General features: G+C 33.5%; 2 protein-coding genes across 2 annotated transcripts; one reads left to right on the top strand and one right to left on the bottom strand.

Annotated features, from left to right (window-relative positions):
- Positions 1 to 816: 816 nt before the first annotated feature.
- Positions 817 to 14,561, top strand: LOC136269593 (uncharacterized). Its single transcript, XM_066072628.1, has 5 exons — positions 817 to 1,071; positions 1,735 to 1,972; positions 5,784 to 5,900; positions 14,048 to 14,144; positions 14,552 to 14,561. The coding sequence occupies exons 1-5, from the start codon at positions 1,006 to 1,008 to the stop codon at positions 14,559 to 14,561; spliced, it is 528 nt and encodes a 175-aa protein (XP_065928700.1). The 5' UTR covers positions 817 to 1,005.
- Positions 14,562 to 16,596: 2,035 nt separating this feature from the next.
- LOC105328613 (lectin BRA-3) lies at positions 16,597 to 18,734 on the bottom strand. The gene is made up of 4 exons (XM_034454719.2): positions 18,356 to 18,734; positions 17,883 to 17,962; positions 17,689 to 17,785; positions 16,597 to 17,036 (listed from the first exon to the last, which is right to left on the bottom strand). Exons 1-4 carry the CDS (start codon positions 18,669 to 18,671, stop codon positions 16,789 to 16,791), a joined length of 741 nt encoding a protein of 246 aa, XP_034310610.2. The 5' UTR covers positions 18,672 to 18,734; the 3' UTR covers positions 16,597 to 16,788.
- Between the last annotated feature and the right edge of the window lie 470 nt (positions 18,735 to 19,204).

Below are 19,204 nucleotides of genomic sequence, written 5' to 3'. Positions count from 1 at the left end.
CTTAAACCCAAGAAAACCCCGAAAGTAAACAGAGGGTTTAGTTGGGGTCTACTCTCGTGTTTGGTTGAGTTTTATGGGTACTGTCACTTTTATTAAAAACTAATGAACAGCTTTCTTTAATAAAAATAAACAGATTTCTTTAATAAAAATAAACAGATCTCTTTAATAACAGTACCCTTTTAATACTATGATGCAATGTATTCTCTTGATGTAATCACGACAAAAAATATCGCCTCATTACATTTTATAGATACAGAGCTCAATACATTTACTTGTTGATGTTCTAGTTTTCCTGAATTTATTGAATAATCAGTGGTTACATGTAAATAAAAATAAAACATTTTTATAAAGGTCTAAAAGCAGGTTCACACGGTAATACTTTTTGTATCCATGTATTACTTGTCATATACAACACATGGAATGTGTTCCTTATAAGTCCACACGATAAACATATTTCAATTCCCCACTATTGCTATTCAAAGTAAACGAAACGCCCCTTTGAAAGGGAAACTGCCTTTTGTCGACAGTTTTATTAGTAAACATTAAAATTACTGTAAATATATATCATTTTATATGGTCACGTAATCTAATGCTTCAATTTGTTTGAAATTCAGTATTTTATTAAATCAATAATTGCAAAGCTGTAAGAATGGATTTTATATGCTGCGACGAATTCGATAACCCTTCACAAAGACATAACCATGTAAAGGATGTCTTAAAACCCTTTTTAGCGACAACAAATATGTTGGAGGGGATCAAAAATCTAATTTTGATTTCAATCATATTGTTTATCTCCTATTCGATAATGTTGAATATTTTAATTGAACATGAAATTGGGTTGCATGAAACAGTTTAATTACGCTTCGTGGTTAATAAAGAGTAAACTAACTTAATCAAGTTTAGATGCATATGACTATACATTGGGTATCTCTTTTGTAAAATAATTTAATTAGTAAAGATTATTTTCAATATTTTCAGCTTTTAACACTTTATTGCCCCAGTAAAATGATGGAAGACATGGCAACGATCGTGTTACTACTGTTTATGATGAACATATACATGAACGCTGAGGTAAATGTCCAAATGTCAGTTGACAATTTTAATTTGTTGTAGTTTTTTTTTTGCAACAGGATGATTTCTGTACAAGTACATGTACAAATGGGGAAGGGGGGATCAACGTTGACGCAGACTGAAGATACACTAAGATAAAATTTTAATTTATAAAATTTTTGAACAGAGAACTGGCAACCCGTCTCCATCCTTGGATGAGGAATGTAAGGCTTTGTAAAATTAGTGCCATTCCCCTTTCTAGGTTCAATGAAATTAAAAGTTTCCATTTTCATTGCTTGTCAATTTCTACTAACGGTAACTAATTTCGGAACGATGCTACGTGCGTGTTAGTTTTAACAAAAAAACTGTATTAATTTCAAAATTTAATCAAATAATTTTGAATTTGTGAGATTAAACAAATTAAAAAATTAATCGAAAACTTAAAAGTCCAGAAATTTACAATTTCGTCAAATATTGATTCTTGAGTTCACTTTGGCACAATACTGAGGGAGAAGGCATGTATGTTTAAGATATGATTTATTTCATGGAGAAGATATTTTGTAAAAGCACTGATTTTATTCACTTGTTTGGGGCAAATCTCAAGCTTTATCATACACACAACTACTGTCTATACAGAGAAAGAATACGGTTAATTGTACATGTACATATCTTATTTATCAAAAGGTGTTAGCGTTGACTTCTTGTGAAGAGTCAGCCATGACAGTAAGAATTGTTACGCGATGCCCATCAGATTTGTCATCATGGGAAAATGCCGCCAAAAGTATGAAGTGTGAATCCATAGACAACAACTGTTTACATACTATAAGAAGCAAAGGGGATCATCGCTTTCAATACCATTGTGTGATCAATGCCTGGATGAATGCTACTTTGGAAGTGTGTGCACTCAATCGAACCATATTTGGTAAGCTATATACTCAGTTAAAATAATAAAATATAGTACACAGAAATACAAACATTACCAGTTAATTTTTCTATGCGTTTGGACTTTCTGGACGCGAATTTTTATGATAAGCTTTCTCCGGACACTATTTGCCTTGTTGAAAGAAAAAATTATTTTCCTTAGAATAATGCTTAATCATATCATATTAAATTACTCAAATTCAATGTTTTGTTTTATTCTATGAACATATCCTGATATCTTTGGTGTTAAAATCTTTTTTAAAATATGTTGGATTGTTTCATTCCAGCTAAACTGAATTAAGAAAAAAAAATATATTGAACTTTAACCTACTTTATCAATAAAATCGAAACTTTACGCTTACCTACGCAGATTTTACTGATCACTTATGATGTAACAAGTATGTATACGAACATGGAGTTCGATGAATTATTAAGCGCAGTTGATGAAGCCTACAAAAATAACCAAAGAGACGTATCAGATTTACCTTATCCCGATGTCTCCGATCTCCTCTTTCTTGTAAAATGCAAACTCGAAAAAAATTATTTTGAATTTAATGGAAAATATTACAAACAAATCATCGGATGTGCAATGTGTTTAACAGTTTCACCGGAGATATCTGATATTTAAAAGTTCCAGATAACCCAATCAATCATGGCCCAGTTTCAATATGCTTATAAAGTCTTGTTTCACGGCACAGGTGCATGAGGACAGGATCGACCCCCGCCCCAATATATAGACTCCCGGGACTTTATTTTTCATTTATCGTAAATTATCCTTTATGACATATTTCTAATCTTATTTATTCATCCATTGCCCAAAATTACATAAAACAAATATTTTGAAAATCAGAAGACCCTCTGTACATATAATACGAGAAGGTTGCTAACTTCGTCTGCCAGCCGAGAGGCACTGCCGATGAATATTTGTTGAAATGTACTATCAAACTACATCTACCAGTAAAAACGGTGACCTAATGTCTTAGCCCAATAATTCCCTTCACTGAATATCTGCATGTCATGCCCGTGTAAATACATTTATTAGGTAAATAAGACAATTTTCACCGACAAGTTGCAAGTTTTGAACCGATCTATCTAGAACCAAAGGAAGTGAGGTTTTATCGCAAGGAAGACAACTCCGAGAGATTTATGTAATTGCATGGCAAACTCGAAAAAAGTACAATTCATAAGAAATATGAGTTCTTATCAAGCCGCGAAAACTTTTTTATCGTCTTGTGAACTGGAAAATCTAAAAGAAGGCACTCCTACTGAGTGTATTACAATGGAAGACATAAGAGAAAAAAGAAAAAAATTATGTTACAAATTATCTTCCTTGCGATAAACCCTAATACTTCCGTTGGTTCTAGATGGACGAAGTTAGCAACCTTCTTGTATTATATATGTAGAGGGTCTGATTTTTTAAAAATATTTGTTTTAGGTAATTTGAGGCAATGATTATATAAATTAGATTAGAAATATGTCATAAAAGGATAATTTAATAAAAAAAAAATAAGAATAAAGTCCCGGGGTCTATAATCGGGGAGGGAGGGGGGTGTCGATCCTGTTTTCAAGCACCTGTGGTTTCACGGCAGATCTAGAGATGATGGTTTCATCATTTTTAATGGGTCTAAGACTGAGATTCTTGAGTTCTTTGAACTTGGCAATCGATGCCACCCGCATTTAAAATTCACTTTTGAAATCTCTGTTGATTCAGTGAACTTTTTATACACAATAGTGTATAAAGGAAGACAATTCCAAGAACTCAACAAACTAGATATCAAAGCATACATAAAACCAACAAACAATTTTCAGTATTTACACAGAGAAAGCTCTCACAACCCAGCGGTATTTAAAGGTTTTGTTAAGGGTGAATGTATAAGACATGTGAGAAATACCAATGACACTACAGCTCTCAATGTAATTCTGCAAGACTTTAACAGGTCGGGGAAACTACCTTATATGGATATTGTTGTCATTGCGCAGAGCGATGAGTACCGCGAACAACTGTCCAATCAGTGAATAAAAAGCAACACATGTGATTTACTACATGTTTACGTTTTTTACAATAAACACGTGGTTTAGACTAATTTACGAGTTGATTTCAAATGACTGTGGGAACGTCAATTTATAAAATTTTTCAATTTCTTTCTAAAAAATGCAAAGATTAGGTACTCATTAATATTTGTCGTGCTCACATTAACAAACATTGCCGACTTCCATGCTAAATAGTACGTTAAAATACCTCTCATAAAGTCTTCACAAGTCATATTCCAGTATTTGATTTTCGTAAATTTTGTGTTTTTCGCTGTTGTAGTGCTATTTGTTGACTAGAATTTAAAAATGAATTCATTTTGATACATGTTTATTTTTGTATGACTTTTATATAACACAGTAGTAATAATCAATACGCATGTACATTGATCATTGTACATATGTACATGCATATATAAGTAGTATGTGTCATCTCTGTATATACTCGCTCTAATGGAATGCCATAAGTCTGAATAGATGCATACACTAACTGTAAGTATTGTCTAAAAGAATACATGGATTAATATCAAGACTACGCATCAAACACACATCTCGTAACCATAAACACTTAGGCTTTAAAAGGCCACATGAGGTTTTGAATGCCTGATTGTACGAACACCTCCGAGTCGAATGTTTAGGACAATGAAATCACGTGAAATCTCTCTTCACTAAAAAATCAGCGCTGGCAGTAAGGCTTTTGTCAACAAATATACTTATACAATGCAGTTGATGAACTAAAATTTTTACCATTGTAAAGTGAGAGTTTGTAAATGTGAGCATGGAAATAGAAGATGATGATGTAAATATTATTTTAAGTGTACAAAATGCTTGAAAAAATGAAATATACCTTTCCATAAGCAATTAGAAAAAGTAGCATTTTTTAAACGTGTAATTTTTTGTATTAACCCATGATGAATTTCAACCCAGGAATGTCATTCAGCTAATTGGTCAGTTTGAAAATTACGTCTATGCCTCATTTAGTATGTAAATTTATTCCGACCTCACAGAAAATAGTTTCCCCGACCTGTTTAAGAAACACCTGTCAAAGAGAGGCTACTCTGATACAGAAATTGACCCTATTATTACAAGCATTACTGGAGCAGACAGAAATGAGATCCTGTATAAAAATAACAGCAAATCGAAACTCCAAAATAAATTAGTTATGGTCACAAAATATAATACGAGAATCAAAGGATTAAAAAAAACGCATCTTAAAATATTGGAACGAAATGAAAACAGACACGAGAAGCAAAGATATCTTTACATCGGAACCAATTATAGCCTATAGCAAGGATAAAAGCATAGGCGATATGATCATTAGGTCACGTTTACCACAAGAGTACATTACTAAGGTGGACCCCTGAAGAGGCGGGCCTTCGGGCAAATACCCGTTCTTAAAAAAACCGCCGAAACACTCTTTCCTATATTACTATGTATATATTCAATTATTTATCAAAGTAAATCAAAGAAAAACATGTCGTGAAGTTTGGTTGAGAGTGTCGGGTCCTAGTAAATTTCATGGACGAGTTTGGCTGATTGATGTCCTTTTTTCACACCCAATAAGCCTACAGGTTCAGAATTTTCAAACTATATTGTCCTTTATATATTGTATATTTATATATTTATTGTATATAATATATTGTATATTTATTTATATATTGACCTTTGTGAAGAAGTTTCAAAATATATTTACATGTATGTTGAAAATACTTGCGTTCAATCAAAACGCTACGTGTCTACTTTCATTATTGAATATTTAGATGGCAATTCTTTTGTTACTTTAGGTTATTGTACAGAGTACAATGTCATGGGACGAGTCATACAAGAAAATGATAATGCAGATTGTACAACGCATGACCCGCCATGTCCAGCAATTTACAATTCGGCAGAGGCCTATAAATGTAAGTTTTAAAAGTAAACACGGCCACCGATAAGCGGTGCATGCTATTTCAACATGTGGAAAATGCACTATTTAGACATACATGCAAATTAGGATATCGAATTCTGTGGAAAATTCAGGGCATATATAATACATACATTATACATGAATAACTTTGATCACAGTAAAATGTCGCAAATGTTTATTTTCTTAAAATCAATTTTTAATTTATTATATCTCCTTTATATGGCATGTTAATATAGTTTCATAATTTGTGAAACTATGGTGAACAAATCTTAATTATAGTTTACGAATGTAGATTATAGTTTACAGATGTGAATATCTATTTATCAACAAAATCTATCGTTAACGTATAAACAGACAGAAAAACGTAATTCATTTGCATTTCGTAAACTATTGTTTTGATGAAATTACTGCATGCAGGTTAAATCTACAAACCTTTGAAAATTGCAAATAATTTTCACTACTTTTAAAGTATAATCACAAGAAAGAAATTTATTACAAAAATCATAAAAGGACCCAATTATTACCCTACATAATCTCTAAAACCCAGAAGCTTCCAGGGGCTTCGCCCCTGGGTTCCTTATAGGGGCTTTACTATGGACCCATTTGGGGGCCTCAAGGCGGATCCAATACATCCTACTTAAAATTGGCGCACTCTAACTTCAAATTCTAGATCCATCAATTAGTTTCACAGTTTCTCCTATTTCTAGCAAAAACACACTTACACATATTTTAAAGTTCAGTAATTTAGCTACAATTTGTTGTAAAATACATCATATAATTAAAAGCATTATTTTGACGATTTGTGTAAGCAAATCAAATTTTTCATAACAAAACTTACTTTGTTGAGGAAAGTTCCAATCTGATTAAAATCATCAAGCCGTTCCTTATATTATTTTTCTGTTGTCGCTATACGATTTCATCGGTAAAAACAAAGTTCACAAGGAGTGTCGACATTTTACTACAGCTGCTGACTCCTTTGTACTTTTTTCTTAAATCAGTTCAAAAAGTAAGCAAATAAACCCTGTGGTTTTAAAGCAAAAGGTGCATTGAAATTGTTGTACTTAACAATGTTTACGGTATGCTTAGCAAAAACTTCTGAAAAATGAACTCCTTTTATTTCATACGCAGCTCGTTACTTTATCAACAGAACAAATTCATAAACGCTGTCCAAAAATCTCATAAAATCAGGATTTAAAATTGCAAACCTTATTTATTAATATGCATTACTTAAATATTTAAAAATAATATTACATGTACTTTGAAATTTCACAGAATCGGCCAAAATAAATCAACACTAAATGGGGCAATTTTTAAACTAAAATGCATCTCCTCTGCCTATTGACGCCAAGTTGAAAGAGTTCGAATCCGACATTAAAGTTAAACTCTGGTGCACGTAAATGTTCAAATTATGTCAGTTTAGTCAATTAGTCGATGCCATGCATGTTCATGTTTAACTCGGCTTATCAGAGTTCGTACCCGAGTTTCAGCTTAAGTTCGAAAAGCGACAATAGAAAAAGAAGGTGAGTTTCGAGAATCAGTTTTTAGCTCACCTGAGCCAAAGGCTCAAGTGAGCTTTTCTGATAACAATTTGTCCGTTGTCTGTCGCTGTCGCCGTTGTCGGCGTTGTCGACGTTGGCGTCGTTGTAAACTTTTCACATTTTCATCTTCTTCTCAAGAACCACTGGGCAGAGTTCAACCAGATTTAGCACAAAGCACCACTAGGTCAAGGGGATTCAAGTTTGTTCAAATGAAGGGTCACTAACTTTAAAGGGGAGATAATTGAGAATTATTGAAAATTAGTTGGTATTTTTCAAAAATCTTCTTCTCAAAAACTATTAGGCCTGAAAAGCTTAAACTTGTGTGAAGGCCCCCTCAGGTAGTGTAGATATAAGTTTGTTCAAATCATGGTCCCCAAGGGTAGGGAGGGGCCACAAGAGGGGGATCAAGTTTTACATAGGAATATATAGAGACGATCTTTAAAAATCTTCTTCTCAAAAACTATCAGGAAAGAAAAGCTCAAATTAAAATGGAAGCATCCTTAGGTAGTGTAGATTCAAGTTTGTTCAAATCATAGTCCCTCGGGGTAGGGAAGGGGCCACAATTGGAAGATCAAGTTTTACATGGGAATATATAGAGAAAATCATTAAAAATCTTCTTCTCAAAAACTATTAGGCCAGGATAGCATAAATTAAAGTGGAAGCATCCTCATATAGTGTAGATTCAAGTTTGTTCAAATCATGGTCCCCCGGTGTAGGGTGGGGACACAAGAGGGGGATCAAGTTTTACATAGGAATATATAGAGAAAATCATTAAAAATCTTCTTCTCAAAAACTATTAGGCCAGAAAAGCTCAAAATAAAGTGGAAGCTTCCACAGATAGTGTAGATTCAAGTTTGTTCAAATCATGGTCCCTGGGGGTAGGGTGGGCCACATTAGGGGGATCATATTTTACATAGGAATATATAGAGAAAATCTTTTAAAATCTTCACAAAAACTATTAAGCCAGAAAAGCTCAAATTAAAATGGAGGCATCCTCAGGTAGTGTAGATTCAAGTTTGTTCAAATGATAGTCCCTGATGGTATGGCGGGGCCACAATGGGGGAATGGATTTGTACATAGGAAGATATAGAGAAAATCTTTAAAAATCTTCTTCTTAAAAAACAATTCGGCCAGCAAAGCTCAAAATAAAGTGGAGGCTTCCTTAGGTAGTGTAGATTCAAGTTTGTTCAAATCATAGTCCCTGGGGGTAGGATGGGGCCACAATACGGGAATCAAGTTTTACATGGGAATATATAGAGAAAATCTTTTAAAATCTTCTTCTCAAAAACTATTAGGCCAGAAAAGCTCAAATTAAAATGGAAGCATCCTCAAGTAGTGTAGATTCTAGTTTGTTCAAATCATAGTCCCTGGGGGTAGGGTGGGGCCACAATAGGGGAATCAAGTTTTACATAGGAATATATAGAGAAAATCTTTGAAAATCTTCTTCTCAAAAACTATTAGGCCAGGAAAGCTCAAATTAAAATGGAAGCATCCTCAGGTAGTGTAGATTCAGGTTTGTTCAAATCATGGTCCCTGGGGGTAGGGTGAGGCCACAATAGGGGGATCAAGTTTTACATAGGAATATATCGAGAAAATCTTTAAAATCTTCTTCTCAAAAACTATAAGGCAAGAAAAGCTCAAATTAAAATGAAAGCATCCTCAGGTCGTGTAGATTTAAATGTGTTCAAATCATGGTCCCCGGGGGTAGGATTGGGCCACAAAAGGGGGCTTATCTTTTACACAGGAATATATAGAGAAAATCTTTAAAAATCTTCTTCTCAAAAACTATTAGATCAGAAAAGCTCATATTAAAATGGAAGCATCCTTAGGTAGTGTAGATTCAAGTTTGTTCAAATCATAGTCCCTGGGGGTAGGGTGGGGCCACAATTGGAAGATCATGTTTTACATATGAATATATAGAGAAAATCTTTTAAAATCTTCTTCTCAAAAACTATTAGGCAAGAAAAGCTCAAATTAAAGTGGAAGTATCCTCAGGTCGTGTACATTCAAATTTGTTCAAATCATGGTCCCCAGGGGTAGGATTGGTCCACAAAAGGGGGATCATGTTTAACATAGGAATATATAGAGCAAATCTTTAAAAATCTTCTTCTCAAAAACTATCAGGCCAGGAAAGTTAAATTAAAATGGAAGCATCCTCAGGTAGTGTAGATTCAAGTTTGTTCAAATCATAGTCCCTGGGGGTAGGGTGGGGCCACAATATGGGAATCAAGTTTTACAGGGGAATATATAGAGAAAATCTTTTAAAATCTTCTTCTCAAAAACTATCAGGCCAGGAAAGCTCAAATTAAAATGGAAGCATCCTCAGGTAGTCTAGATTCAAGTTTGTTTAAATCATGGATCCTCTGGGTAGGGCGGGGTCACAATAGGGGATCAAGTTTTACATAGGAATATATAGAGAAATTTTTTTAAAATCTTCTTCTCAAAAACTATTAGGCCAGGAAAGCTCAAATTGAAATGGAAGCATCCTCAGGTAGTGTAGATCCAAATTTGTTCAAATCATGGTCCCCGTGGGTAGGATGGGGTCACAATAGGGGATCAAGTTTTACATAGGAATATATAGAGAAAATCTTTTTAAATTTTCTTCTCAAAAACTCTTAGACCAGAAAAGCTCAAATTAAAATGGAAGCATCTTCAGGTATTGTAGCTTCAAGTTTGTTCAAATCAGGGTCCCTGGGGGTACGGCGGGGCTACAATGGGGGATCAAGTTTTCCATAGTAATATATAAAGAAAATCTTTATAAATCTTCTCTTCAAAAACTATCATGTCAGGAAAGTTCAAATTAAAATGGAAGCATCCTCAGGTAGTGTAGATTCAAGTTTGTTCAAATCATAGTCCCTGGGGGTAGGGAGGGGCCACAATTGGAAGATCAAGTTTTACATGGGAATATATAGAGAACATCTTTTAAAATCTTCTCAAAAACTATTAGGCCAGGAAAGCCCAAATTACAATGGAAGCATCTTCAGGTAGTGTAGATTCAAGTTTGTTCAAATCATGGTCCCTGGGAGTAGGGCGGGGCTACAATGGGGGATAAATTTTTACATATAGAGAAAATCTTTAAAAATCTTTTTCTCAAAATTATTAGGCCAGGAAAGCCCAAATTTGAGTGAAAGCACCCCCAGATCGTATAGATTCAAGTTTGTTAAAATAATAGTTCAGAGGTAGGGTAAGGCCACAATGGGGGATGAATTTTTACATAGGAATATATAGAGAAAATCTTTAAAAATCTTTTTTTATAAAGACTATTTGGCCAGAAAAGCTTAAACTTGTGTATAGGCATCCTTGGGTAGTGTAAATTCAAGTTTGCAAAATCACAGTCCCTAATGGTGGGGCGGGGCCGTGATGGCGGTTTGAATTTTTACATAGGAATATTTAGGGAAAATCTTTAAAAATATTCTGGGAAAGTTTTCGGTCCTAAACTCAGTACTTATTGTGAAAGCACAGGTTATGCAGATTTAAGTTTGATGAAACCATGATTCCATAGAGAAAAGTGGGGCCACGAAATGGAGGAGGGTATATAGGAATAGAGAAAATCTTCTGACAGGTACAACAACAAAAGGGGCTTGGTATTTACCAAAAAAAGAGGTGTTTAAAAATTGGCAGATTTTCATTATTTTCTTTCGCAAGATCTACTGTACTTAGTTGTCAAAATATTTGATACTGTAATGCTAATTTGATCAGAATTAAGGCAATTGTTGCTCAGGTGAGCAATGTGGCCCCTGGGCCTCTTGTTTTTCAGATTGGGGAAAATTGGGGTTGACATCCCAAATTTTTGATAGAGTTACAAAGTTACACATTTGCTGTGATAAGCAAGAATTAAATCTCGGTTACAAATGTTGGCGAGATTTTTTGATACTTATGGACGTTCCACTCTACTAATTCGAAAAATTTATGCCCAAAGTTTTGGCTGCTTGTTTTGATTAAAATGGAATGAATTTAATCTGTCCGCTTCAGCCTTGAACTTGGATATCCTTCAAACTTCCTATTGGAATAAAACGTTTGTTTCTTGCCTCGACGAGATATAAATCCAACAAATTATAAAGATTTGAAATGTTTACTTTCACTTTAAAATAGCAGGTTGAGACCAATCACCCAAACAGGATATAATATTCTTTTTGTGATATAATCCAAACGTAGAGTATATTGACAGTGCAAAAATTTGAAATTCATTTATTGGTAATTTTTGTGACAAATCCGAATGCATATACATCAAATGCATCATTTTATCGTATGCAAGTTTTGCTGTAAACCTACAGTTTATGAGATTAATCCCCATGAACTTGGCAAGAAGTAAAGATCAACCAAAAGATCAAACAATTTCAAAAACAGTACGTAGTTTTGAAGAAAAACCTGATTAGGGTCAGCAGAGGATGATCACGTCTACATGGCGCCTGATCCTACCTATATTTTTTTAGAGGGCCGTGTTTGCTCAGCTTCTGTTTTGTATTTTTCCTTTGAAATTTCAAATCTGAACACTGTTTGTTATCACCACATTTCATTTCTAACCAACTGACTTAAAGTTTTTTTCTGTTTACAATACCAAAGAAGCATTAGCGTTGTCATATCTCTTTGCAGCAAGTTTGTTCTAAATTTCGATTATGACTAATTTACATACAATAACAGTTTTGCCCTGTTGACGAAAAATGGAAACCTATCCATTTTAAATAGGTCGGGAAACTATTGAAAGTGGCGTAGGAATTAATTTACATACTAAATGAGACACTGACGTAATCCACAAACTGACCAATCGGCTGAATGACATTTCTGAGTTGAAATGCATCATGGGTAACTACAAAAATACTACGGTTTTTCTAATTGCTTTTGGAAATGCATAATTATTTTTTCAAGTCTTTTGCACACTTAAAAAAATCTTTCTTTACTTATACCATGCTCATATTTTCAAACACTCATTTTACAATGGTATTAGTATTTGGTTTCATCACCTGCCTTGTATAAGTGACAAAATCCTTACTGCCAGCGCTGATTTCTCAGTGAAAACAGCTTTCATTTGAATTTCATGGTTCTGAGCATTCGACTCGGATGTGTTCGTACATTGTCAGGCGTTCAAAAGACTTTATGCCTAAGTGTATGGTTACGAGATGTCTGTTTAGTACGTACTTTTGATATTTATTTAATCCATGTCCATGCACTGGTTCTATTCTATTCCAGTTAAGCATCAAATTGAATGTAAACATTCACCCCTGCGAATGTTGTTGTCATTTAAATTTCTAATACGTAGTTTTATTTGACCCTTTCAGTTTCGCAGTAAAATTCGTGCCTCGTGTTTATAGTCTATTTCCTAGAATCTATAGGTACTAGTCTTGTAGTCAAATATAAAATCTAGAGCCTATTGATTTTAAAATTTATCTTCATTAATTGGTAGAAAAAATGAGTTCTAGAATTAAATATCACAAAGAATAGAAATCATACGTTTTTTCTGCTATTGCAACAATTAACATGCTAAGTATAGCGACCCTCCTTATAGGATTAATTTTTTATCCGCGCCTGACCTAGCATAAGAAACAATAGTAAAACAGACTATAATATTTAATGCAGAATGTTCCTTTAAAATATCTCGATAAACTAAGTTTTCATATAAAACAGACATTCATTCTTTTTTTTAAAAGCATGGTATTGCATGCCAAAAGCTTTAAACATGGCTATGATTTTATTAGGCAACCCAATGTTTATACTTTCAACCACGTGTAGAGTGGTTGAACACGAACGATAACTCTGTTCTAAATATCATCGTGTAGTAATAGTAATCTTTAAATGATGAAATAAGACATGTATCTTTATAGATTTTCATGTCTTAACATAAATCAAAGTAGGATAAGTTATGAAAAACGACCAGTACTTACGTATTTTGAGAATATTATCAAAACACTAATACTTCCGCTCGAAATTTCTCAGGAACTGAACAAAATTTGGTGAAGTCTCGTGAACTTTCATTCCAGCACCTCTGGATTTATTACGTACTTAGCAATGATTAAGAAAACATTCGCAGGGGTGCATTGTTCACTGTGTACGTTATATGTTATTTTATGCTGGTATTTTACAAACATTGTACATATACTTGTATATGCATGTGCATAAGTACAATAGTCATCGTACATGCATATTGATTATATTACTGTTGTGTTATATATAATAAACATAGCTGCAGGTCTCTAGCTCCCGGTATGAAAAAAAAACGGATGGACGACCCACTGAAAAAATTGTGTATCTATTGCGCACAACAACGTGCACTATTTCTGGACTGATTAACCTTATATATACGCAAATTATGTAAAAACAATTAGAACCATTAAATTTTTCTTACAACTAACTACTGATATCGTCTCTTTACTTGCCTCAAATAGGATTTTCTAAGCAACATCGTCACCCCCGTAAAGTGAAGTGGTACAGTTTGTTTACATGTAAAAATGGCTGAACAAAAGGTCTAAGGATTGGGAAATAAATATTTCAGCACGACAATGCCTAGCTATTGTTCGACATAAAAATTGATCTATTGTAAATTACGTACATTTTTGCTGTTCAATTATTCACCTTTAATATTTTCACTTTAATTTGTTTTAAATTTTAGATCAAACATGCTATGACTTGGTTAGAAAGAATCGTCAAAAGACAGAAAACATGGATACAGATTCACAGAATCCGGATTTGCGATCAAATTCAGTGAGGTGCGTTACGTTTTGCATTATAGTAAGCCACAATCTTTTCATGTTCGTGTAGTACAATACTTAGGGGGGGGGGTGGACATTTGATCTTTTTACTATTATAATGATTTTTTGCATTAAGATATTTTAAGGAAGATATTCAGCAATCTTGTACGTATGTGGACCAAATATGCATATGGACCAGTCATGTTTTGACATTAATTTCAATGTACTGTGCAAATATGTATAAACATTTCTTGAACTTATATGCCAAAAACGGGCCAAAACGTAACAGACCTATGGGCCACATCGCTCGCCTGTGCAACACTAGCCATTTTAAAATCAGTTTTTTGGAGTCAAATAAAAAAATAATATATTGACAATATAGTAGAATAGATCCTGTATGGAAAGAGTTTTGATTGTTTTTCCAGACATTCTTAAGTTAAACATTGGGCGCCTATTGCAACTAACAGGATGATTTCATAGTTATATTACTATTGAGCATTGCAATTATTTTGAACAATTCCTTATGTAAATGTATATAAATCTACATCAAAGTTTGAAACCCTTGTGGGACCCACGAATTGTCAAAGGGGCCACAGTCTAAACGATTGAGGATTGACATTAGGTCAAGATGCTTGCAAATAAGTAGCATCATGTAATAGTATTATGACATTGGCGTTTTTGGAGAAAAAAATTCCCCCAATGTGGCCTCACCCTATTCCCGCAAATCAAGATTTTTACAAACTTCGATCTACATCTGAGGATGCTCTTTAATCAAGTTACAGCTTTTCTTTGGAATATTTTTAGAGAATTTTTTTTATATTTTTCTCTATAGCCTATGTAAAGTGTTGCCACCTTCTATTGTTGCCCCACCCTTCTCCATAGGATTTGAACAAATTTGAATCTACACTACCTGATGTTTCTTCCGCACAAGTTATTGCTTTTCTGACCAAATGGTTTTTTAAAAAGATTTTTCTATAAAGATTCCAATGTAAAAATTTGACCCACCACTGTGGTTCAACCTTTTCCTCAACAAATGGTTGAAGAGTAGACACCAATGACCTCCTCTGATAAATAATTTTATTTTTTTAAATTTTAAGATAATCAGTTTAAGCCTGTATCTGCGCAGTTCTTTGTGATTCAAAGGCGTTGTTAAAATTTGTACTGTCTTGTGTGCTCATTTTGCGTACAGAACAGCATTTAAAACATCATATCATTTGGGTTTTTTAAAATTATTTTAACAACAGTTTTGTTAAATTTTTGCCAAGAAAAATTAAAATAATGTTCACATTTTTGGTCCACATATTACATGTTTCTACAATATGGCCGGACATCTTCCTTAAAAGTATTCACTGCATAATATCCTAACATGCTTTATTTGAATTGAATGAGCTTTAAAATTATACAAATCATTTAATTGTTATTCGCATTGGCTAATTCAGATCAGGAAATCTAAGCAGAACTTATTAAATGGAATATTCCCGTTGTGATTTGTCGAACATAACATATACATATATAACTGTCAAGTATGTTATTCTAATGTAATTTTATTTTTCACGAAAATCATTAATATTGAAGTATTCTTTTTTTTTTTATTTTACAGACTCAGTGGAAATCTGGTGCTCATATTACTATCCATGTTCCAGAGAATATTGAGAATATCGTTTTGTTTCTAAGTACAGTATATGTACATGTAAAGGCGATCTGTACCAGTTACATGTGCATGTACCTGTATATTTGCCAGCCTTTCAAATCAATGTCAATATTTAAATGGGTATATACAAACTGAGCTTTGGGATTTAGCTAACATGACAGACATACAGAAATGAAGTTCGTGGACATCTAGTTTATTGTGACTGACTCTACAGAATAACCTATCTGCGTCTTCGACTTAATCTGGTACATGTATACCCAAAATTTTACTGTAAAGCTTTTATTCCTTATTATACTAATACCTCATTATAAAATTATGATATGTACATGTTTGTAACTTGCTTTTAGTAAAGCAAAACAATTGAGGAGGCTGGATTTTCAAAAATATAACCATTAAACTTAAGATTTTCGGTCATAGAGACTACTAATAAGAAAAAAACCCAAATTTTAGCCATAAAATTATTTTTTTTAATTCCTGTATCTTTATACAAAGTTCTTCTGGGTATATACAAACTTAGTTCTCGGATTTGGCTAACATGATAGACATACAGAAATGAAGTTTGTGGACTTCTATTGTGACTGAACTCCATAGAATGTTACATATCTGCGTCTTCGACTTGATCTATAGTACATGTATACCCCAAAATTTACTGTAAAGCTTTTATTCATTATTATACTAATATCTTATTATAAAATTATGATATGTACACGTTTGTAACTTGCTTTAAGTTAAGCAAAACAATTAAAGAGGCTGGATTGTCAAAAAAAACAACATTAAACTTAAAATTTAAGATTTGTGTTCTTCGGTTATTATACTACTATTAAGAAAAAAAAGTCTCAAAATTTTAGCCATAAAATTATTTTTAAAAAATTCCTATATCTTTATCCATATCTCTCCTTCTAAATGAGATTACAATAGCCTAAAAAATTACTACGGCCATCCAACCTCTTTAATAACTTACCATAATCATGTAACGATATATGTTTATCTTGACGTTTCAATAAAACAAAATTACATGTTTGTATCCATTTCACAAACGGACATCATCAGTTTTGGGCATCTGCCGTCGTTCCATTTATAAGATATTGATGGCGCTGTGAATACGGCGCAGTCTTCGTCGCCGCCATTGTTTGGCTCATTTGTTCCCCAGTTGGTGTATTCACTGTTCTCGTTGTTATGTTTCCATGAGAACGTTCCTTCCAAAGCTTGATCCGTAAACCCAATCCAAAAAGCGCATTCCATATATTCCGCACATTTTTCTGTGTTTTTTTAAGATCAAAAACAATATAAAATATCTGCTTCGTTTGCAAAAAACTACATGATTATATCTGACGAAATGGCATAGTTTGATGCGTATTGATAAATTGATCAAAATAAATTTCATATCAATATGTATATATCCTGAGGTCATATATTGGAGTCAAGTACCTTACTGTTAATTTCATCGGAATGAATTATAAATATCATCATACATGTATATTGATATTTGGTCATCAAGTAAAACTGAATTAGTTTATTTTTTATCTGAATGAGGCCTTATGATTTTAGGAAGATTAACCCTACATGGTAATTTTAGATTTTCTAATGAAGCATTTTGCAAAACATGTATTTTGTTAACACTTCGATATAATGAAACCCAACTTTTATTTGCGACGACCTAATTTCGCGATTTACAGGAAATAAATTAGTTTGCGGCGAACAATTTTCGCGATCAAGATGAAGTTTACCTGAAATATAAATACCACCCAAATTTGGGAACTGGGCTGGTTTGCGGTGAAAAAATTCTGGACGACGAGACTCTCGCGAAACTCGCGAAAATGTCTCGCACGCAAATTAAAGTTGGTTCACAGTACTGATCGTTGGACAAAGGGAATAAAAAAGAACCGGTGTAAACCAAGCCTTGGATCTCACCTGGTAGTTTGGATCTGACAAAAAAATCCACGACCCACTTGTTTTCAGATTCCGAACCAATCTCTATCAAATATGAACCATTCTTCATACAGGATTTCTGAAAATGTGTAAAATAAAATATACTCTGTGCATGAACTTTTATGCCCATGTTTAGCAGAAAGTTGTAGAAATTATACCAAGAACAGTTAACATACCTCAGCATCGTCCCAGTTAAACTTGGTCTCTACAAAAGAGTAACAGTGTCCGTTGAATGGGAACCATCCACTTGGACAGACTGAACAGAAAACAATAAATACAGTCTATAAAGTTACATGTCTAGAAGTTATGGCTATTATTGCAAAAGCAAATGATAAAAGGCTTGTCATATTATAAAATTTGAGTTTGCTAGGTGCATGCGCGGATTAAAAAAAACCGGAAGTGGACAGGAACCTTTTCCCAATAGTTTCCATCGAAAGATTAGCAATTCGATTGCATGCAGGGAAGATTTTTTGTCCTTGCTTGTAAATTCACATGGTAGAAACTAAGTAGAAGATTTTTATATAAGGAGGTGGGGTGGTGAGGATTAACTCCCTCTCCCCTCCAATTGAAAAAAAAATCCGAGATCCGCACCTGGTGTGGGTGTTAATTCAAAATTATAAATATGACAAGTCTTGTCACGCTTTAAAACCTTGCTCTTTAGTTAGAAATGTCCATGTTTCTCCATGTGACGTCATAACCAAACCATCATCTAGAAAACTATTTAGTACTCGACATGATCTCGAGATTTCGTTATACAGAATTGCGCAGCAATACGGATGGTTTTGAAGACATCTGAAGGAGCAGGTTAAAAGACTGACGTCATACGCGGCCTCGATGTCGTATCTGATGTCCAGAGGGATCACGTTTTGGTAGTTGGCGTCAGTTTTGAGTTTCATTTCCAAATATGCAGAGGCAGACATGTCTAGAAGAGACGTTATTAACGTTAAAACCAGCACGAACAACATATCCCAGCATTCACTTCCCGTCGCGGCCAGAATCTATTGTGAAATTAATTAAAGTATGTTCTTTAGGCTTATATATCCTTCAAACATTTATGTATATATACGCCTCGTGAAAAGATAGAATAGAGTTTACGATTGGGTGAATGTTATTTGATAATGGATCAAAAGATTCGGAAGATATGCAAGATATTAAAGTGAAGTTATTATCCTTACTCAAAGGAAAAATTAATTCGGCGTAATAAGAAGGAAATTTTTTGGACTTAAGATTCCACCCTTTTACCCAAATATAGGCGGGTTGTTTAATATGCATGAATTCCGGCGTCTCAGAATAATTAATTGATTTACACCTTTCTTATATCTAGACAGTGTCTTTCAAAGAATTAGTACTTCAAAATAATTCGGCTTTAAGACCATTTTTTCTTGTTTAATGCAACTGAGCACAAATCCTGCATGTGAATAAATTGACGTGTGTATGGGGTTTTTTTTTAAATTGTAAATTCAATTTAATTAAACTAAATTGGATTGATAATAACATT

Source organism: Magallana gigas, chromosome 10, assembly GCF_963853765.1.
Source record: "Magallana gigas chromosome 10, xbMagGiga1.1, whole genome shotgun sequence".
Taxonomy (NCBI): Eukaryota; Metazoa; Mollusca; class Bivalvia; order Ostreida; family Ostreidae; genus Magallana; species Magallana gigas.
This window is presented reverse-complemented; position numbering and strand designations above follow the sequence as displayed.